Source organism: Bison bison, unplaced genomic scaffold (genome assembly GCF_000754665.1).
Source record: "Bison bison bison isolate TAMUID 2011002044 unplaced genomic scaffold, Bison_UMD1.0 scf7180017860456, whole genome shotgun sequence".
Taxonomy (NCBI): domain Eukaryota; kingdom Metazoa; phylum Chordata; class Mammalia; order Artiodactyla; family Bovidae; genus Bison; species Bison bison.
The window spans coordinates 724,377-740,998 of record NW_011491028.1 but is presented as its reverse complement, the minus strand read 5'-3'; the positions used below and the strand labels follow the sequence as shown (position 1 = coordinate 740,998).

At 39.3% G+C, this 16,622-nt stretch overlaps 1 protein-coding gene across 1 annotated transcript in view; it reads right to left on the bottom strand.

Moving 5' to 3' along the window:
- Window positions 1-16,622, bottom strand: part of ASAH2 (N-acylsphingosine amidohydrolase (non-lysosomal ceramidase) 2) — a 63,626-nt gene that overhangs the window by 23,338 nt on the left and 23,666 nt on the right. Inside the window, exons 8-14 of the mRNA XM_010832213.1 lie at window positions 11,453-11,573; window positions 9,549-9,674; window positions 7,695-7,781; window positions 5,134-5,238; window positions 4,936-5,017; window positions 2,318-2,433; window positions 1,217-1,311 (exon numbers count right to left, since the gene is read on the bottom strand). Coding sequence (XP_010830515.1) covers window positions 1,217-1,311; window positions 2,318-2,433; window positions 4,936-5,017; window positions 5,134-5,238; window positions 7,695-7,781; window positions 9,549-9,674; window positions 11,453-11,573 — 732 coding nt within the window. The remainder of the gene's footprint in view (window positions 1-1,216; window positions 1,312-2,317; window positions 2,434-4,935; window positions 5,018-5,133; window positions 5,239-7,694; window positions 7,782-9,548; window positions 9,675-11,452; window positions 11,574-16,622) is intronic.

The following is a 16,622-nucleotide window of genomic DNA, read 5'->3' as shown; positions in this document are numbered from 1 at the left end:
CCATCTCATCCTCTGGCGTCCCCTTCTCCTCCTGCCCCCAACCCCTCCCAGCATCAGAGTCTTTTCCAATGAGTCAACTCTTCACATGAGGTGGCCAAAGTACTGGAATTTCAGCTTTAGCATCATTCCTTCCAAAGAAATCCCAGGGCTGATCTCCTTCAGAATGGACTGGTTGGATCTCCTTGCAGTCCAAGGGACTCTCAAGAGTCTTCTCCAACACCACAGTTCAAAAGCATCAATTCTTCAGTGCTCAGCTTTCTTCACAGTCCAACTCTGACATTCATACATGACCACTGGAAAAACCATAGCCTTGACTAGACGGACATTTGTTGGGAAAGTAATGCCTCTGCTTTTCAATATGCTATCTAGGTTGGTCATAACTTTTCTTCCAAGGCATAAGTGTTTTTTAATTTCATGGCTGCAGTCACCATCTGCAGTGATTTTGGAGCCCCCCCCCCCAAAATAAAGTCTGACACTGTTTCCACTGTTTCCCCATCAATTTCCCATGAAGTGATGGGACCAGATGCCATGATCTTCGTTTTCTGAATGTTGTGCTTTAACATTCTAATATTTCTGCTTTATTGACTACGCCAAAGCCTTTGACTGTGTGGATCACAATAAACTGTAGAAAACCCTCAAAGAGATGGGAATACCGGAGCACCTGACCTGCCTCTTGAGAAACCTATATGCAGGTCAGGAAGCAACAGTTAGAACTGGACATGGAACAACAGACTGGTCCAAATAGGAAAAGGAGTATGTCAAGGCTGTATATTGTCACCCTGCTTATTTAACTTATATGCAGAGTACATCATGAGAAACACTGGGCTGGAAGAAGCACAAGCTGGAATCAAGATTGCCGGGAGAAGTATCAATAACCTCAGATTATGCAGATGACACCACCCTTATGGCAGAGAGTGAAGAGGAACTAAAAAGCCTCTTGATGAAGGTGAAAGAGGAGAGTGAAAAAGTTAACTTGAAGCTCAACATTCAGAAAAAAAAAAAAAAGATACCCACCAGTGAGAGGCATAAAGAGGTTTATTCTTCAGAGGCCCCACCAAAAGAGGGTTGGAAATATTTGTCACTATTGGCCATACATAGCACAGTAGGATACAGAAGAGTCAGTACAGGGTTATCTGCCCATGATAAGAAGTGATTTCAACAGAAACACATCTACAACTACCACAAAAATCTCACAAAATAAAAAAGAGGAACTTACGTGAACTCCCCAGGGATGGCAGTGATGGCCAAGAACCCGAGAGTAACAATCTGAACGTCAACGATATCTGGGTGCCAGGGATGAGGATTTAACAGCTAGGAACCAAAAGCATGAAAACTGTGTTAGGAATATTACTCTCTTTGCTCGAGACCAATGCTGCTCACAGAATTTCCTTTGTTAATGGATATTCAATGTTTCCAGTTGTTTGAGTGTCTTATCCTACAGTCACAGGTGTTTTTCTAAGTCATGTAGTATTAAATATTCTATCTAGAATTAATATGTGAATTTCAAATACCAGTGTCCCATTAACCTGGAATTATGTTCTCATCAATGAAGTTTTTGGTGGCTTTATGGAATCACAATGTGTAACAGATAACCAAGGTTCTCCTATATTACCATGGTGACTATCCTTATACAAGACAAACAAGGAATTACCATCATTTGAAATAACTTAATTATTTCTCTTTTTACTCTAAATAACACTTTAAATCTTCAGTTGCTAAGTCTTGCCTTACTTTTCTTCTCCAAGAGACTATATCCTTTACCATGTTCAGATTAGCACAGAATCTTTCCCTCTATTCCTTCTATTTCTTCATTGCCTCTCCTTCTTGAAGAACTTCTAAGTAAATGTTAGAAAAAAAAATTATATTTAAAAATTGTTTCTACATCAAAAATTCATGGTATTATGAACACTGGCATGAAAATGAAAATCCATGTTCCAAAGGGTATTTAAAGAATATTGCTTTAGTTAATAATGTTGCCTGAGTTCTGGAAAATAACCTGAGATGTCTTTCTCTGTGAGGAATTCTGTGCTCATACATCTTAATCTTATTCTTCCTTTTCCTCTGTTCTAATTGTTTCAATTATTTACTATGGATGTAAAAGTCTAAGTCAGTATATTTAGTAATCATACCCCTTATTTCCTATTTCCTTATTTCCTTAAACTTATGGCATCCATATTTTTAATATTAAAAATTTAATTTGGGAACATTTGTATAATACACAGATCTACTATTCAACACAGACCTATTCATATCTGATAATTCATAAATTTAAAAATAACAATATACTAATTTCACCATGATAATCCAAATGCATTACCTCTCCAGTCTGAAGAAGGACTGGCTTTGGTTTATGGCATTCTTTGATTTCTTCAGATGGCTTGCCCAGAACCTGATCCCGAAGAGTGTCCCAAAATGAATTGCCTTCTGTCATCCCTATTAGGAATGTTATGATTAATATGATTGCAACCCTCTGAAAAATACCATCATTTTGACAAATGTTGTACAATAATGCTTTCAGAACTTTGAGAGATTTTATTAAGTTTGCTGTTCAATGATTTCAAACAGTTTGCAAAATAGAAGAGGTAAAATTTCCTGTTCATATTAAAGTAGGAGCCATTATTTAATTAGATCCTCAATGTGGTTGATAGAGTAAAAGAATATACATGTTCTACATCTTTCAGGTTTTGTTTTTATTGCTCTTCCTCAACCATGTTGCCAATTTTTAAAATATGATATAATTAAATGCAGGTCAATGAGCTGAATTATCCTTTTCCTATTTTGAGAGCTATAAAAGATATCTCCAGTTTGAAGTACCAGTTGTTTAACTTGTGGTCTCTAAAGACCCTCTCTTGATCTCCACTTAATTATGTGTATACACACACACGAGCAATTAAAAACCACCAAGCCTAACACCCATAATCTAGGAAAAAGCTATGTTAACTACAAAACCTAAGAACATAGAATACATAATCAGGAAAATATAATTACTATGAACTTATTTGGACCTACTTATAGAGCACACATGGGACTCTCAAAGAACTCTTCTAGCTCAGTAATAAAAAGACAGATAGACCAATTTAAAAATAAGAAAAATACATGAACAGATATTTCTCCAAGTAAGACACAATAATGGCCAACAAATATAAGAAAAGATGCTCAATATCCCAGGAAAACGCCAGTTAAAACCATAATGAGATACCACTCCACACCCCAGGGGTAGCTAGAATCAAAAAAAAGGAAGATAAAAACAAGTATTGGTGCGGACGTGAAAAAATTAGAATCTTCAGAGAGAAACTGATGAGAACATAAAATTGTGCAATGACTTGAAAATACTCTGGTAGTTCCTCAAATAATTAAACATAGAATTTTACCATAGTGATCCAGCAATTCCACTTCCAGGCATGTACCAAAGAAATGAACTCATATGCTCACACAAAAGCCTGGACGTGAATATTTATAACAGCATTATTCCTAACAGCCCAAAACAGAACAACCCAAATGTCCATCAGCTGAGGAATGCATAAATAAAATCCGACAAAACCATACAGTGAAATATTATTCAGCCACAATATGACATAATGAACTTATCTACAAAATAGACTCACAGACATAGAGAACAGAAGTGATTGCCAAGGGGGAGGGCTGGATTGGGAGCTTGGGATTAGTAGATGCAACTATTATATAGAGAATGGATAAAAAACAAGATTCTACTGTATAACATAGGAAACTATATTGAATATCCTGTGATAAATCACAAGGGAAAAGAAAATGAAAAAGAACATGTATATATATATACATTATATATATACACATTTGTGTATAACTGAGGCACTTTGCTGTACAGCAGAAATTAACACTACACTGAAATCAACTCTACCTCAATAAAACAATTTTTAAAAAGAAAAAAGGCAATGAAATTATTTTAGAATCCATGATACAACAGGGATGAACCTTGAAAACATGATGCTAAGTGAAATAAGCCAACACAAAAAGCCACGTATTTTTATGATTCCATTTATACGAAATGTCCAGAAGAGGTAAATATAGAGATAGAGATTCGTGGCTTCTTAGGCCTGGGAGAGATGGGGACTGGGCTGTGATGGCTAAAATGTACAGGGTTTCTCTTTGAGGTGATGACAACGTTCTACAATTGATGGCAGTGACGGTTGCATGTATCTGTGAACACATTAAAAACCACTGAATTTTATGTTTTGTGAATTACATCTCAATCAAGCTATCAAAAATTATTTATTTTAGAACATTAGACCAAGCTAGATGAAATATTGACAGGCAAGATGATGCCAACTGTATTATGTTACAATTGTATTTATTTTTCAACTAATGGTTCCAAAATATACATGTATATAGAAGACCAGAATAAAATAAGCCAAAATATTGCCTGTTGGTGCTACTTTTCAATTTTTTTAACTTTGTGTACTTTCCAATGCATGTTATTACAGTGATAATCAGGATAAAGTATAAAACCTATAATAATCATGGAAATACACACAGGAAGAAGACCCAGGATCACATGCTTTATGCTCCTAAAGTCTTCTGTTCTGAGGAATTTGGGCTCCAATAAAGAATTCCAGGAAAAAGACACTAATAACCAGATGGAAGGGCCAATTCATATTGTGGGTGTTAAAATGACACTCCTACTCTGCACCATTCCAACTCCATTCCTGCCCAATTTAAAACTATTCCTCCACAGGTTGAAATGCAGAGAGAATCTCTGATTCTTATCTGAATCCGTGGAAAGCTAAATTATGAAAGATACTGACCCTTGAGAAATCATGTACAAACCTGGAAAGCCTACCTACCCTTAAATTTTAGAAATTAAAATAGTAAATGTAGTGGCTATGTGAAAACCTGTTAAGGAAAAGAGTCCTGAAGTTCAGAATCTAGAACCATAAACCTGATCAGACTGCACCTCACCCTGAGTAAAACTGACGGTTCCAAATCCATCGATTGTACCAGCTGCAAAACTGTAGCCCAAGGCTGGTTTACACGTTTTTACCTAAAGGAAAAAAAAATTAACACAAACAAAAGAAACAGAAGTTGAACTTCAACGATAAGATCAGCCCAGAGCTTCTCCCTTGTGGCACATAATCAGTATGACTCAGTGACACTTACTGTGTGTGTTGAATTGAGCCAGACGGTGACATCCGTCATATTCACCCACTGATGAGCTGAAGCCAGTGGCCCAGTTACCTCCTGGGAGGCAGACTCATACAGTTCCTAGAAAACCCACACAGCCTTACCATGAAAAGCAAACGAGCTAAAATGAATACTATACACTTTTACCCAAAAAGTGCCAATTTGGAAAAGCATCTTTCAGTCAAGTAATGTGGTGCTGGCTGATTAGCCAGAGCATTTTCAACTCTCCACCAAACCCACAGTGACTTCCCAGAAACCTGAAGGCCCTGAGACTGTTGACCTGGGTTTATTGCCCACAAATACGACATTCCAGCAATGCAGGCTATGGCACAAGATGCTCCAACCTCACTGGAAAGACAGTCAAGATATTTTAAGGTTAGGAGTGAAAGCCTTAGTTGCTCAGTCATGTCCAACTCTGCAACCCCATGGACTGTAATGTAGCCCACCAGGTTCCTCTGTCCATGGGATTCTTCAGGCAAGAATACTGGAGTGGGTAGCCATTCCCTTCTCTAGGTGATCTTCCTCATCCAGGGATCAAATCCCAGTTACCTGCATCACAGGCAGATTCTTTACCATCTGAGCCACCAAGGCAGGTTAGGAGTAGACGGACCAAATTATCTTCTTTGCAGAGAACAAGAGTTTTTCCTCAGGGACTCTCATGGAGTTTTCCCTCTCATAGTCCTTGAGTTCTCTGGCAGGGGCTAATACCAAAGAGGGACTTGAGAGAATTCAGGAGCCACTTCATCTGCATCAGTTCTCTCACCCACTGTCCATCTTTTGATGGTCTTTTTTTCCAATAGGATCAATTGATGCTTTTTTAATCTTATGAGAAATATATGAATTCCTTTTTTAATCTTATGGGAAATGTGAATAAAAATATATTTAGAAATGCTTGTGTTCTTTCAAGTCTTTATTGTATCGGTTACAGTATTGCTTCTGTTCTGTGTTTTGGTTTTTTGGCCTGAGGCATGTGGGATCTTAGCTTATCTACCAGGGATCAGTCAGCACTGGAAAGTGAAGTCTAAGCATTGAAACACCAAGGAGGCCCCTGGCAATGTTTGTTTTTATTCATCTCTATCCTACATTAGAGGAGGCAAACCCTGCTTCAGCACCAGTGCCCATGCATGACACCTAACTCATTTTCATTCTATTGCCATTCCAGTTTCCGCTGCTGTGTGGGAACTCAAGAGATAAGTCAGAAACACCAGCTGCAGCCCACCTCCCCTGATTTTGTTGTTGTTGTGTTGTTGAGTCTCTTAAGACCGCCTCCCTCATTAAGAGGAAAGTTGTGCCTTGCTGAGAATGTGGGACCGATCTCAATGTCTCTAGGCTTAGAATGGTATTAAAATTTCTGATGCCAAATTGTGTCACAGGTGTACACCCTAAATAGAATCTGTTAATTTAGAACAATCCGCTGATGAGACCACAGTAATTAAAAAGAAACTGCAGCAATTAGGCTGGCTGGTGTCTTCTGTTTTTAAAGGTGCTTTTGTTCTTCCTTAATTGCTCCTGAAACAGTTTAGAACCCTTGAGACACAATATTTACATAAACACACACACACACACACACACACACACACACACACTGATGGGCATGCTCATTAAAGCCAGAGGTTAAAGTGACTGCCTGCAGTGCGGGAAACCTGGGTTCGATCCGTGGGTTGGAAAGATTCCCCTGGAAAAGGAAATGGCAACCCACTCCAGTATTCTTGCCTGGAGAAACCCATGGATGGAGGAGCCTGGAGGGCTACAGTCCATGAGGTCGCAAAGAGTCGGACATGACTGAGTGACTGAACTGAACTGAACTGAAGCTATACAAAGGCAGAGATTAAACTATCTTTATTAGCGATGGTTGAGCTCAAAGCTATCCTTTGTCTTTTCCCCTGGAAACATCTTCATGGGAGCTGATACAAACTATGTGAGCATACTAGAAATTTAGGAGAGGTAAAATTTAGGAGAGGAAGGAGGGTAGAGTAACTGGTAGTAAGCTCTCTGGAAACCAGATTCTTCATCAAAAGATCTTTTAAATAAGATGGATGATCTGTGCCATATCAAAAAAGACCAAGGGCTAATCTGAATGCAAACTGCAAGAACTGGGAATTGTGCCACTTAGCTTTATCTTGTCCCAAAAGAAAAGATAGGAAATGGTCAGGGGACTTGGCAGGCAAAGGCCCCAGAGACTTCTGAGAATTTGGGTCAGTATGGTCATATTTGATACTACATTAATTGAAAACTACAATCTATCATCTAACTGCCTGAAGCAAGCACTCTGGCTGAAAGAATGTTTTCCTGATTACCTGCTTTTAAATGTACTTCCTGTAGGAAGTCAGTCACAAGCAGTCAGAGAGAGGCTCCTGTGCGGTATGTGAAACAACCTTCCTGATTGACAATAAACAGCATTCATACCTTCAGACTCCTTGGCGCAGCTTGAGCTCTTGCTGTCTTCCTCACAAAGACCAACTTCCCAATGAAAAATGTCAGTGGATTTTAAAGTATAGTTTTGAATGACGATAAAAGCAGCAGGGCCCACAGCTTACCTTTGCTTTGTCATATATTATCCGTCCTATGATTTGTGTACTTTCGAACATATCCTGCCCAGGTCCCATAGCCACACACATGCTAGGCTGGAACAAAATGACGCGAGGTACGTTCTTAGTGAAATAAGTGATTCTTTCAAGGGATGGAAAATGAAAAGCGAATCTGTGCAAACAGACTTTCTTTTTGGCTGTGTGGCCTGTCGGACATTTCTTCCCCAACCAGCCAGGGACTGGATCCAAGTTCCCTGCACAGGAAGCGGAGTCTTAACCACTGGACCACTAGGGAAGTCCCAGCAAAGAGATTTTTTTTTAAAGCCACATTCCAGCATCTCTTTCCAGATGTTCTCCCAATTTACAGATTATGAAAAACAAAATCATTCTGGAATTAGAGCAATGAACGTTGCTAGAATTCATCTATTTCAACATAAGACGTAAAATTGATGCATAATATTCTATTGCAAATACGTATCATAATTTATTTAACCATTTCATGTATGAATTTTGGAATTTAACAAATAATCATCCACTTTAATGTGAATTAATAATGTGTAAAAATTTTGTAAATGAAGGGTAACAAAGACTTTTTTTCATTGAATTATAATTGATTAAAAATGTTGTATTAGTTTCTGGTGTAGGAAGACTCTTTTCTTACTTTTTTAAAAATTGGGGTATCATTGCTTTACAATAGGAAGACTTTCTATATAAAATAGTAAAGTATAAGAGAAAAGTATAATTGTTAAAAATATATTTCTCATTGGGTGGATGAACTTGACTGGGATAAAATAAAAAGCCCAAACATAGTGTTTGATAAAAGCAATATCACAGGTGAAATATTCTGTAAACACAAAGAATAAGAACCAGAAACTAGACCCTGCTGCTCATGTCAAAGGTGGAAAATCTAAATGCAGATGAGGGGAAGCAGTTAAATAAACAGTGGTATAGCCTCACTTGTTGAGTTTACACTCAACAGCTTACTACACAGAACTATAAAGAGATTTTTAAAAGACAAATTAGGTAGAAAACCCAAATTCTGGACAAAAACAAAAAAAATCTCAATAAATAAGTTATAAAATATTGTTCATGGATGCACACATGTAGGAACAGGTGTGACAGTGGTAATTTGGGGGAAAAGGAGCAGGTGGAGGGGAGGAAGGTAAGCAGGGACTTTCACTTTTTACTGCTCTTTAAGGTTTCCATGTGGTTTGAGTTTTTGTGGTGGTTGTGTAGTTGCTAAGTCATGTCCGACTCTTGCAACCTCATGGACTGTAGCCTGCCGGGCTCCTCTGTTCATGGGCTTCTCTAGGCAAGAATGCTGGAGTGGGTTGCCATTTCCTTCTCCAGGAGATCTTCCTGATCCAGGAATTGAAACCGGGTCTCCTGTATTGCAGGCAGATTCTTTACCAACTGAGCTACAAGTGAAGCCTCAAGTTTTCACAGCAACACTTTTTTTTTGTTTTGTAATTTATAAGAAAAAGAATTTTGATGTTACATTTTTAGAAAAACCCTAAAGACATGATAATCGGAGAGAAATGTCTGAGGCAGGCAGTTTTTGTACTAAATTGTGACTTCAGAAATGCCAAGGCAAAATGTATCAAGCTGTCCAAGTTTAGGAAAGGATATTTAATCTGTGACATTTACTAAATCATCTTACCGTTCAAAAAATATAAGCATCAAATGGAAAACTATAATTTTATCCAATCAAAATTTAGTGGGTGCTTTTGAGAAGAGCAAATGCTAGCAGTAAGTAGGCCAGAGTATACTTGAGGAGAACATAATTGTAAATAAACAGTGATTACTTAAACATAAAATGTCTGTGAGATGTAAAAACAAAGATTTAATGTCATTATTACCTACCCCACCAATGGGACAAGAGCTATTGGCGTTATCACAAGACTCTCCTGTGTTGGTGCATTGCGGGCCAAGAACATTGGGGGAAACATCTCCCAGATTTGATGAAGCAAAAGCTGCTACATACGGTCCCTGCCAAAAGAAAATCCAATTGCCTTGTATACTTTCTTATTTACTGCAATGAGTTCCATTAAAAAGGCAGACATTCAACCCACTCTGGTGAACTATTCAAAATCATTTGCACAGGATAAAAGGAGGATATTTCCCAGGTACAATATTCTGAGAAAGATTTTTGTTTCTGTAAAGACTCACATTGCAGTCAACATATATATTATTACTCATAATATTCCAATTATCAGTGAAACTATTTTAAGAGAGTTTCAAATTTGTGTCTCAAACAGCAACATTTTGACAAGAAATACAATGTGCAACAAGTTATAAAATGCTGACCCATAATCTCATGTTTGGCGTTGTACCTGGAACTCAGAGACCCATTTTTCCTTTAAAAATAAATAGCCTATTGGCTTAAAAAGTAAAGAGTCAATCTGGATATTTCTGCTGTACAACTGAACCTAAATATTAGCATCCACCATCCAGACTTGCCCTCCACATATCTTTTCTCTATCTCTTCAACCAGAAATAACTACATATAATCTTTTTTCAGTAGGGTAAGACCTTAATCTCAACCTAACTGGTCTACCATTTCACCTTAAGTGTCTTAAATTTACTTAAGGAAAGAGATAATCAAGCATAGGAAACTATGTGTCATTTCTTATACTAAAAAAAATAATGGGAAATTACTTCCTTTTTCCTAAAAAACAGGCTAAAATGAAAAATCAAATAGAAGATTGTCAATAAAGGAGCTAAAAAGTCAAGCCAAATGTTCATGGGGCTAGTATTGTTATAACAGAACACTTAGTCTAGTCTAGGGCCTGGGGTTCTCATCTCATCATATATCCTCCTGCATTTCGGGTTTGGATGCTGTGGTCAAGCAGAGCAGGGTCCTTCCTCACCACTTACCTATCAGCAGTCCACAATCTACACAGAGCCGACAAGCTTCCTGAAGTACACGGACTAGATTCTGGGACCGCCCCCCCCCCCCAAGCTCTGATCCCATCACTCACTGCATTTCAAATACCAGTCTAATGGATTAGGATTGTCTCTGACTTAGGCCATATTGCAGGAAAGTACGGAGAAGGCAATGACACCCCACTCCAGTACTGTTGACCGGAAAATCCCACGGATGGAGGAGCCTGGTAGGCTGCAGTCCACGGGGTCACTAAGAGTCAGACAGGACTGAGCGACTTCACTTTCACTTTCATGCATTGGAGAAGGAAATGGCAACCCACTCGTGTTCTTGCCTGGAGAATCCCAGGGACGGCGGAGCCTGGTGGGCTGCCGTCGATGGGGTCGCACAGAGTCGGACACGACTGAAGTGACTTAGCAGCAGCAGCAGCAGCAGGAAAGTAGAACAAAGTCTTTCAAAGGAACTTAAGAGGGAAAGCTGGACCAGAGAAGAGAACTCATTCCCTGCCCTCATTTGGATTCCTACAGCATTAAGAAGGTGCTTAATAATTTTATATTTTTGAAAACAAAAGTAAACATCAACAGTTTCTCATATCTCATATCCAAGTTGATCAAAAACTATTATATGTTGCAAAAATCTTTAATTTGTTCTTCCTAATCCAACTAACTGAAACTTTTTGAAGTCATCAATATAAGTAGTATTTGACACAAAGTCAATAATCATTTAAATTTTGTCTTTCCTGATAAGAGAGGATGGAGAATTCTCAGTATGTGATATCCATGATGACACTTTCCTCTGAAGATCTGAATCAGCTATTCTGAACACTGCATGAATGATGATACTCAGTAATTAAGATGAAGCTTTCAGTGACATAAATTCTCACCTCTCCAGGTAGATAACCTTTGTTCTTCTCTTGCTCAAAAAGGTAAGATGCATAACCTACGTTGTCACTATTTACAAGATGATTGGTGTTTTTCATGCTGACTGGGTGGATGGCAAACCAGCTGTAAAAGAACAAGAAGACCCAAGTTAATGGTGAGAACCAAATAAATGGAGTCACAAATGATATCTGGGAGCTTAAGTTTCCACCAGCAGGGGAAAAAAAGGGCTTTTGACAATAGGTATTCTTTCATTGTTAATGAACTTAAATTACAAATAATATACTCAAGAAGTCTGATCACTTAAATTAAGAATACAAAATTATTATTACAAATATTCCATTACTGTCTTCTTCTATTGTAAGCTTTTAACAAGAGCCAATACTGGGTAGTTACCCGACAACATACCTACAGAAATGTATCAACATAGACTTTGTCCTTCAGGCAGCTACATACATAATACTTATTTGAATCAATCCCACCCAATTCAATAGACATTTACAAGAGTCTGCAGTGTACCAAGCACTGAATCAATCAGTTTACTCTAGAATCTCGCAGAGGACAAAGATGTAAACAAATGGCCTTGATACAGTGTGACAAATGCTATAAATAAGGAGTCATAAAGTGTTTGGGGACCACAGATGACTAGCAATTAATTCTTAAAGGCATTCCAGGGAGAAAGAACAGCAGAATAAATGCACAGGGGTATGAAAGAGGATGCTATGCCTAATTCAATATACCCTTATGCATGGTAATACCTTGTTTAATTGTAAAGCTATAGAGTTTACAAGTTAATTTCACATCTGTTACCTCATTTTAACTTCACAGCAACCCTGAGAGGTAGGCTTTTATTACCTGCACGGTACCAGGTATCTCAAAGAAGCAATATGGTGGCCCACTTGTCATAGAGGACCAAGGTTAAAGTTTGGGCCTTGTGACACCTTGTCCAGTGGCTTTCATAGGATCAAACCTCCACCCAGGTGAAAAAGGTGTTTACAGGATAGAAGGCTGTGAGGCAGACTATCAGGAATACTCAAGAAAAGAGAGATTCCAATTCATAACTTTTCAAGCTAATTTAGGATTTTTAAAAAATCTTTTGATTTTTCTTCACAAAAAGCTTTTAAAATATTTTTACCCAAGTCATATGGTGCACAAAACTGAACATTCAATAGCTCGTTCAATATACATGTAGTTAACTCTGGCTCTGTGCCAGACACCAGGAACATAGAGATGAATGAAGCATCACCTCACCCTTGAAAAATGCTTCACCCTTGAACAATGTGACATCTGAGCTGGCACTTAAAAGATGAGTAGGAACTTGGCAGGGGAATGACTAGAGAAAAGTCATCTGCAGCAAAAGTATGGAGATAGGAAGGAAAAGATGCAGTGTGTTCAGAGACTGGATGGTCAGGGGCACCAGGGTAGAAAGGATGAGGGGAAGGAGAGAGGGCAGTTGATCTTTTCATTCAATCAAAATGAATGCATAATGTGGTTGGCATTATGTTAAACCTCAACACTAGAGTCAGGTATGTTCTCTGCCATCAAGGAACCATAATATAATATCTGCCATCAAGGAACCATAATATCTGGGGAGAAAGCAAAAGCAAAAAATTTTGGTCTACTAATTAGACTATAAACTTGAATTATTAATTTTCATTTACTTTAGGCCTCAGAAAATTGATTGAACTGTTCTCTACCAAACTGAAAAAAATAGTAATCAGAAAAGTTATTTGCATTTCAGAATAGGAAGATGCTGTATCTTTCCTCCTCTGCCCTTTAAAATATATGCTATAAAAATATCAGGCTTGTTAAAGCAAACAAAGTACTTTGGTAAGAGATGAATATTTATAAAGATATGCAGAAAAGTGGTCATTTTAATTTTAAAAACACTTACCATTTATTTTATCTGGTCAAAAAATATTCATCTAAGTAAAGTTCAAAAGAGAGGAAGAAAGGTTTAGGTAGTTTCAAAAGAAGTGAGAATACAGCCATAAAAAGATGTCGATGTCCTTGATAATAAGCATTTCGAAACAATGACTTTAAAATAATGTCACAGCTAGAGCAAGACTCTACTTGATTCACCATGATGCAATACCGGTACTGAGAAAAGTCAAGAGATTTGAGATCTAATCATTGTAAGTAGCAAAGTTAGTTCAAATTTCTAAAAAACTTCTGAAAAATCAATTTCCATCATGCTCAATTGTAAAGAATCTGCCTGCCATTGCAGGAGACTCAGGAGACAGGGGTTTGATCCTTGTGTTAGGAAGGTACCCTGGAGAAGGAACTGGCAACCCCCTCCAGTATTCTTGCCTGGAAAATTCCATGAACTGAAAAGCCTGGCAGGCTACAGTCCCTAGTATCCCAAAGAATCAGACACAACTGAGCACACACACATACACAGTGAATCGATAAACTGCAGATTAATACAGAATAATTATCCTCTCCTCCTGTGTAACTGAGGTATTTCTAGTGTTTCTTTCAATTCAGACATTGTGTATTTCCTGTTGTGAAAAGCCAAATGCAGAAATGAGCTCTTTAAACATTCTGAAACAGTAATAACCCATCGCAGGTTCTGTTCTCTCAGATCTGAGCTGCCCTCTTCACATGGAAGCCAAGGTCTGAACAAAGGTGACTGGCAAAGGGGTAAGTGAAGGCTGAAATCTGACTCCCACTCAGCTCCCAACTGAAGCACACCTCCATCAGCCCAGAGAACGCAACATCTTTATGTGCTATGCAGCAAGTCCTATGTGCCAGGTATGGCCATCTCCAACCTAAGTGTCCACCAAAGGGGAGAACAAGAACATTGTACCTCCATTCAAAGGCAGTGGTCATGGAAATGTGTGACAACATGGGAGATCTTTGGACAAATACAATATAGTACACTGTTCAGTTCAGTCGCTCAGTCCTGTCCTGCTCTTTGAGACCCATGAACCACAGCACGCCAGGCCTCCCTGTCCATCACCAACTCCCAGAGTCCACCCAAACCCATGTCCATTGAGTCAGTGATGCCATCCAACCATCTCATCCTCTATCGTCCCCTTCTCCTCCTGCCCTCAATCTTTCCCAGCATCAAGGTCTTTTCAAATGAGTCAGCTCTTCTCATCAGGTGGCCAAAGTATTGGAGTTTCAGCTTCAACATCAGTCCTTCCAAAGAACACCCAGGACTGATCTCCTTCAGAATGGACTGGTTGGATGCCCTTGCAGTCCAAGGGACTCTCAAGAGTCTTCTCCAACACCACAGTTCAAAAGCATCAATTCTTCGGCGCTCAGCTTTCTTTACAGTCCAACTCTCACATCCATACATGACCACTGGAAAAACCATAGCCTTGACTAGATGGACCTTTGTTAACAAAGTAATATCTCTGCTTTTTAATATGCTGTCTAGGTTGGTCATAGCTTTCTTTTCAAGGAGTAAGCATCATTTAATTTCATGGCTGCAATCACCATCTGCAGTGATCATGGAGCCCAGAAAAATAGTCAGCCACTGTTGCCACTGTTTCCCCATCTATTTCCCATGAAGTGATGGGACCAGACACCATGATCTTAGTTATCTGAATGTTGAGCTTGAAGCCAACTTTTTCACTCTCCTCTTTCATCAAGAGACTTTTAGTTCCTCTTCACTTTCTGCCATAAGGGTGGTATCATCTGGACTCAAAAGTGTCACCCCAAAATTCATGCCTAGCAGAACCTCATAGTGGGATCTTATTTGGAAACAGAATTTTTACAGATGTAAACAAGGTAAAATCATACTATCTTTGGTTGGGTCTTAAGTCCAATGACTGGTGCCCTCATAACAAGAGGAAAGCGACAGAGAGACACCCACATATGAGGTTGTAGGTGCGGGGAGCTGCCCGTGAGAACGGGGTCCTTTGTCTGAAGGACACAAGCTCTGGAAGCTGCCTCAGTCCTTGAGGGTTTGCTTGCAAACATAGCTCTCTGTCCCGCCACCCCAGAGATTAGGAGCTTATTTACTGCAGACACCTGGAGTTCTGTGCAAATTTCTCATGCACAGAGAAATGTTATCTGGTGTAAGAAATAATAACAGGGTGCCATTCCCATGCTCTCAAGATTTCTTGTGACTGTTTGTAAGATGTATAGGTCAACCAAGAAAAAATGTCAACTGTCTTGTCTTTCTCACGCTCTTCTGTATAAATATAAAATGCTGAATAAAGTTGGTGTCAGACTGAGTCCCTTCATGGAGACATGTCTGAACCTCTCGACCCCATCTTTGTTGTGGAATTCCTTTGCTGTAGTTTTCTTTCTTAGCCCCGCCGTACACGTCTCGGGACCTGATCAACTTTGCTGGCTAGCACTGGCATGTAGGAAATGTGAAGATGGAGGCACAAACTGGAGTGATGTATCTACAAGCCAAGGATAGGATTGCTGGCAGTCACCAGAAGCTAAGAGGAAGGCATGGAAGTGATTCTCCCTCAGAGCCTCCAGAAATAACCAAACTTACCATTAGGTAGGAAGTTAGGCATGAGCAGCCAGGAGTGTCCTAGACAAAAAGGATGCAGGTTGATCTCTAAACCCCATCCCAGACACATCCAGGAGGGCTCACAGATATACTGCAAAAATAACCACAGAGACTTTTCCAACTTCTACGCAGGTGCTCTCTGCACACAGTGGATACAAACTAACCTCGGGGGCTTCCTCAAGTAACCTTAGACATCTAGGAGCCCATTAAGGATTCATAAACATTCTACATATGTACATGTCTGATTATAACAGACCGAATTATGGGAAGACATGTGCAACAAAGCCTGGTGTTATATAAGTTGCAACTGTCAATCAGCCTTGAGTATATGCCCATTTGCATTTCCTTTCCTTATTGGTGGTGGATACAAGCCCTATGTTGCACAGTTCAGTTCAGTCGCTCAAGTGTCCGACTCTTTGTGACTCCATGAATCGCAGCACGCCAGGCCTCCCTGTCCATCACCAACTCCCGGAGTTCACTCAGACTCACGTCCATCGAGTCAGTGATGCCATCCAGCCATCTCATCCTCTGTCGTCCCCTTCTCCTCCTGCCCCCAATCCCTCCCAGCATCAGAGTTTTTCCAATGAGTCAACTCTTCACATGAGGTGGCCAAAGTACTGGAGTTTCAGCTTTAGCATCATCCCTTCCAAAGAAATCCCAGGGTTGATCTCCTTCAGAATGGACTGGTTGGATCTCCT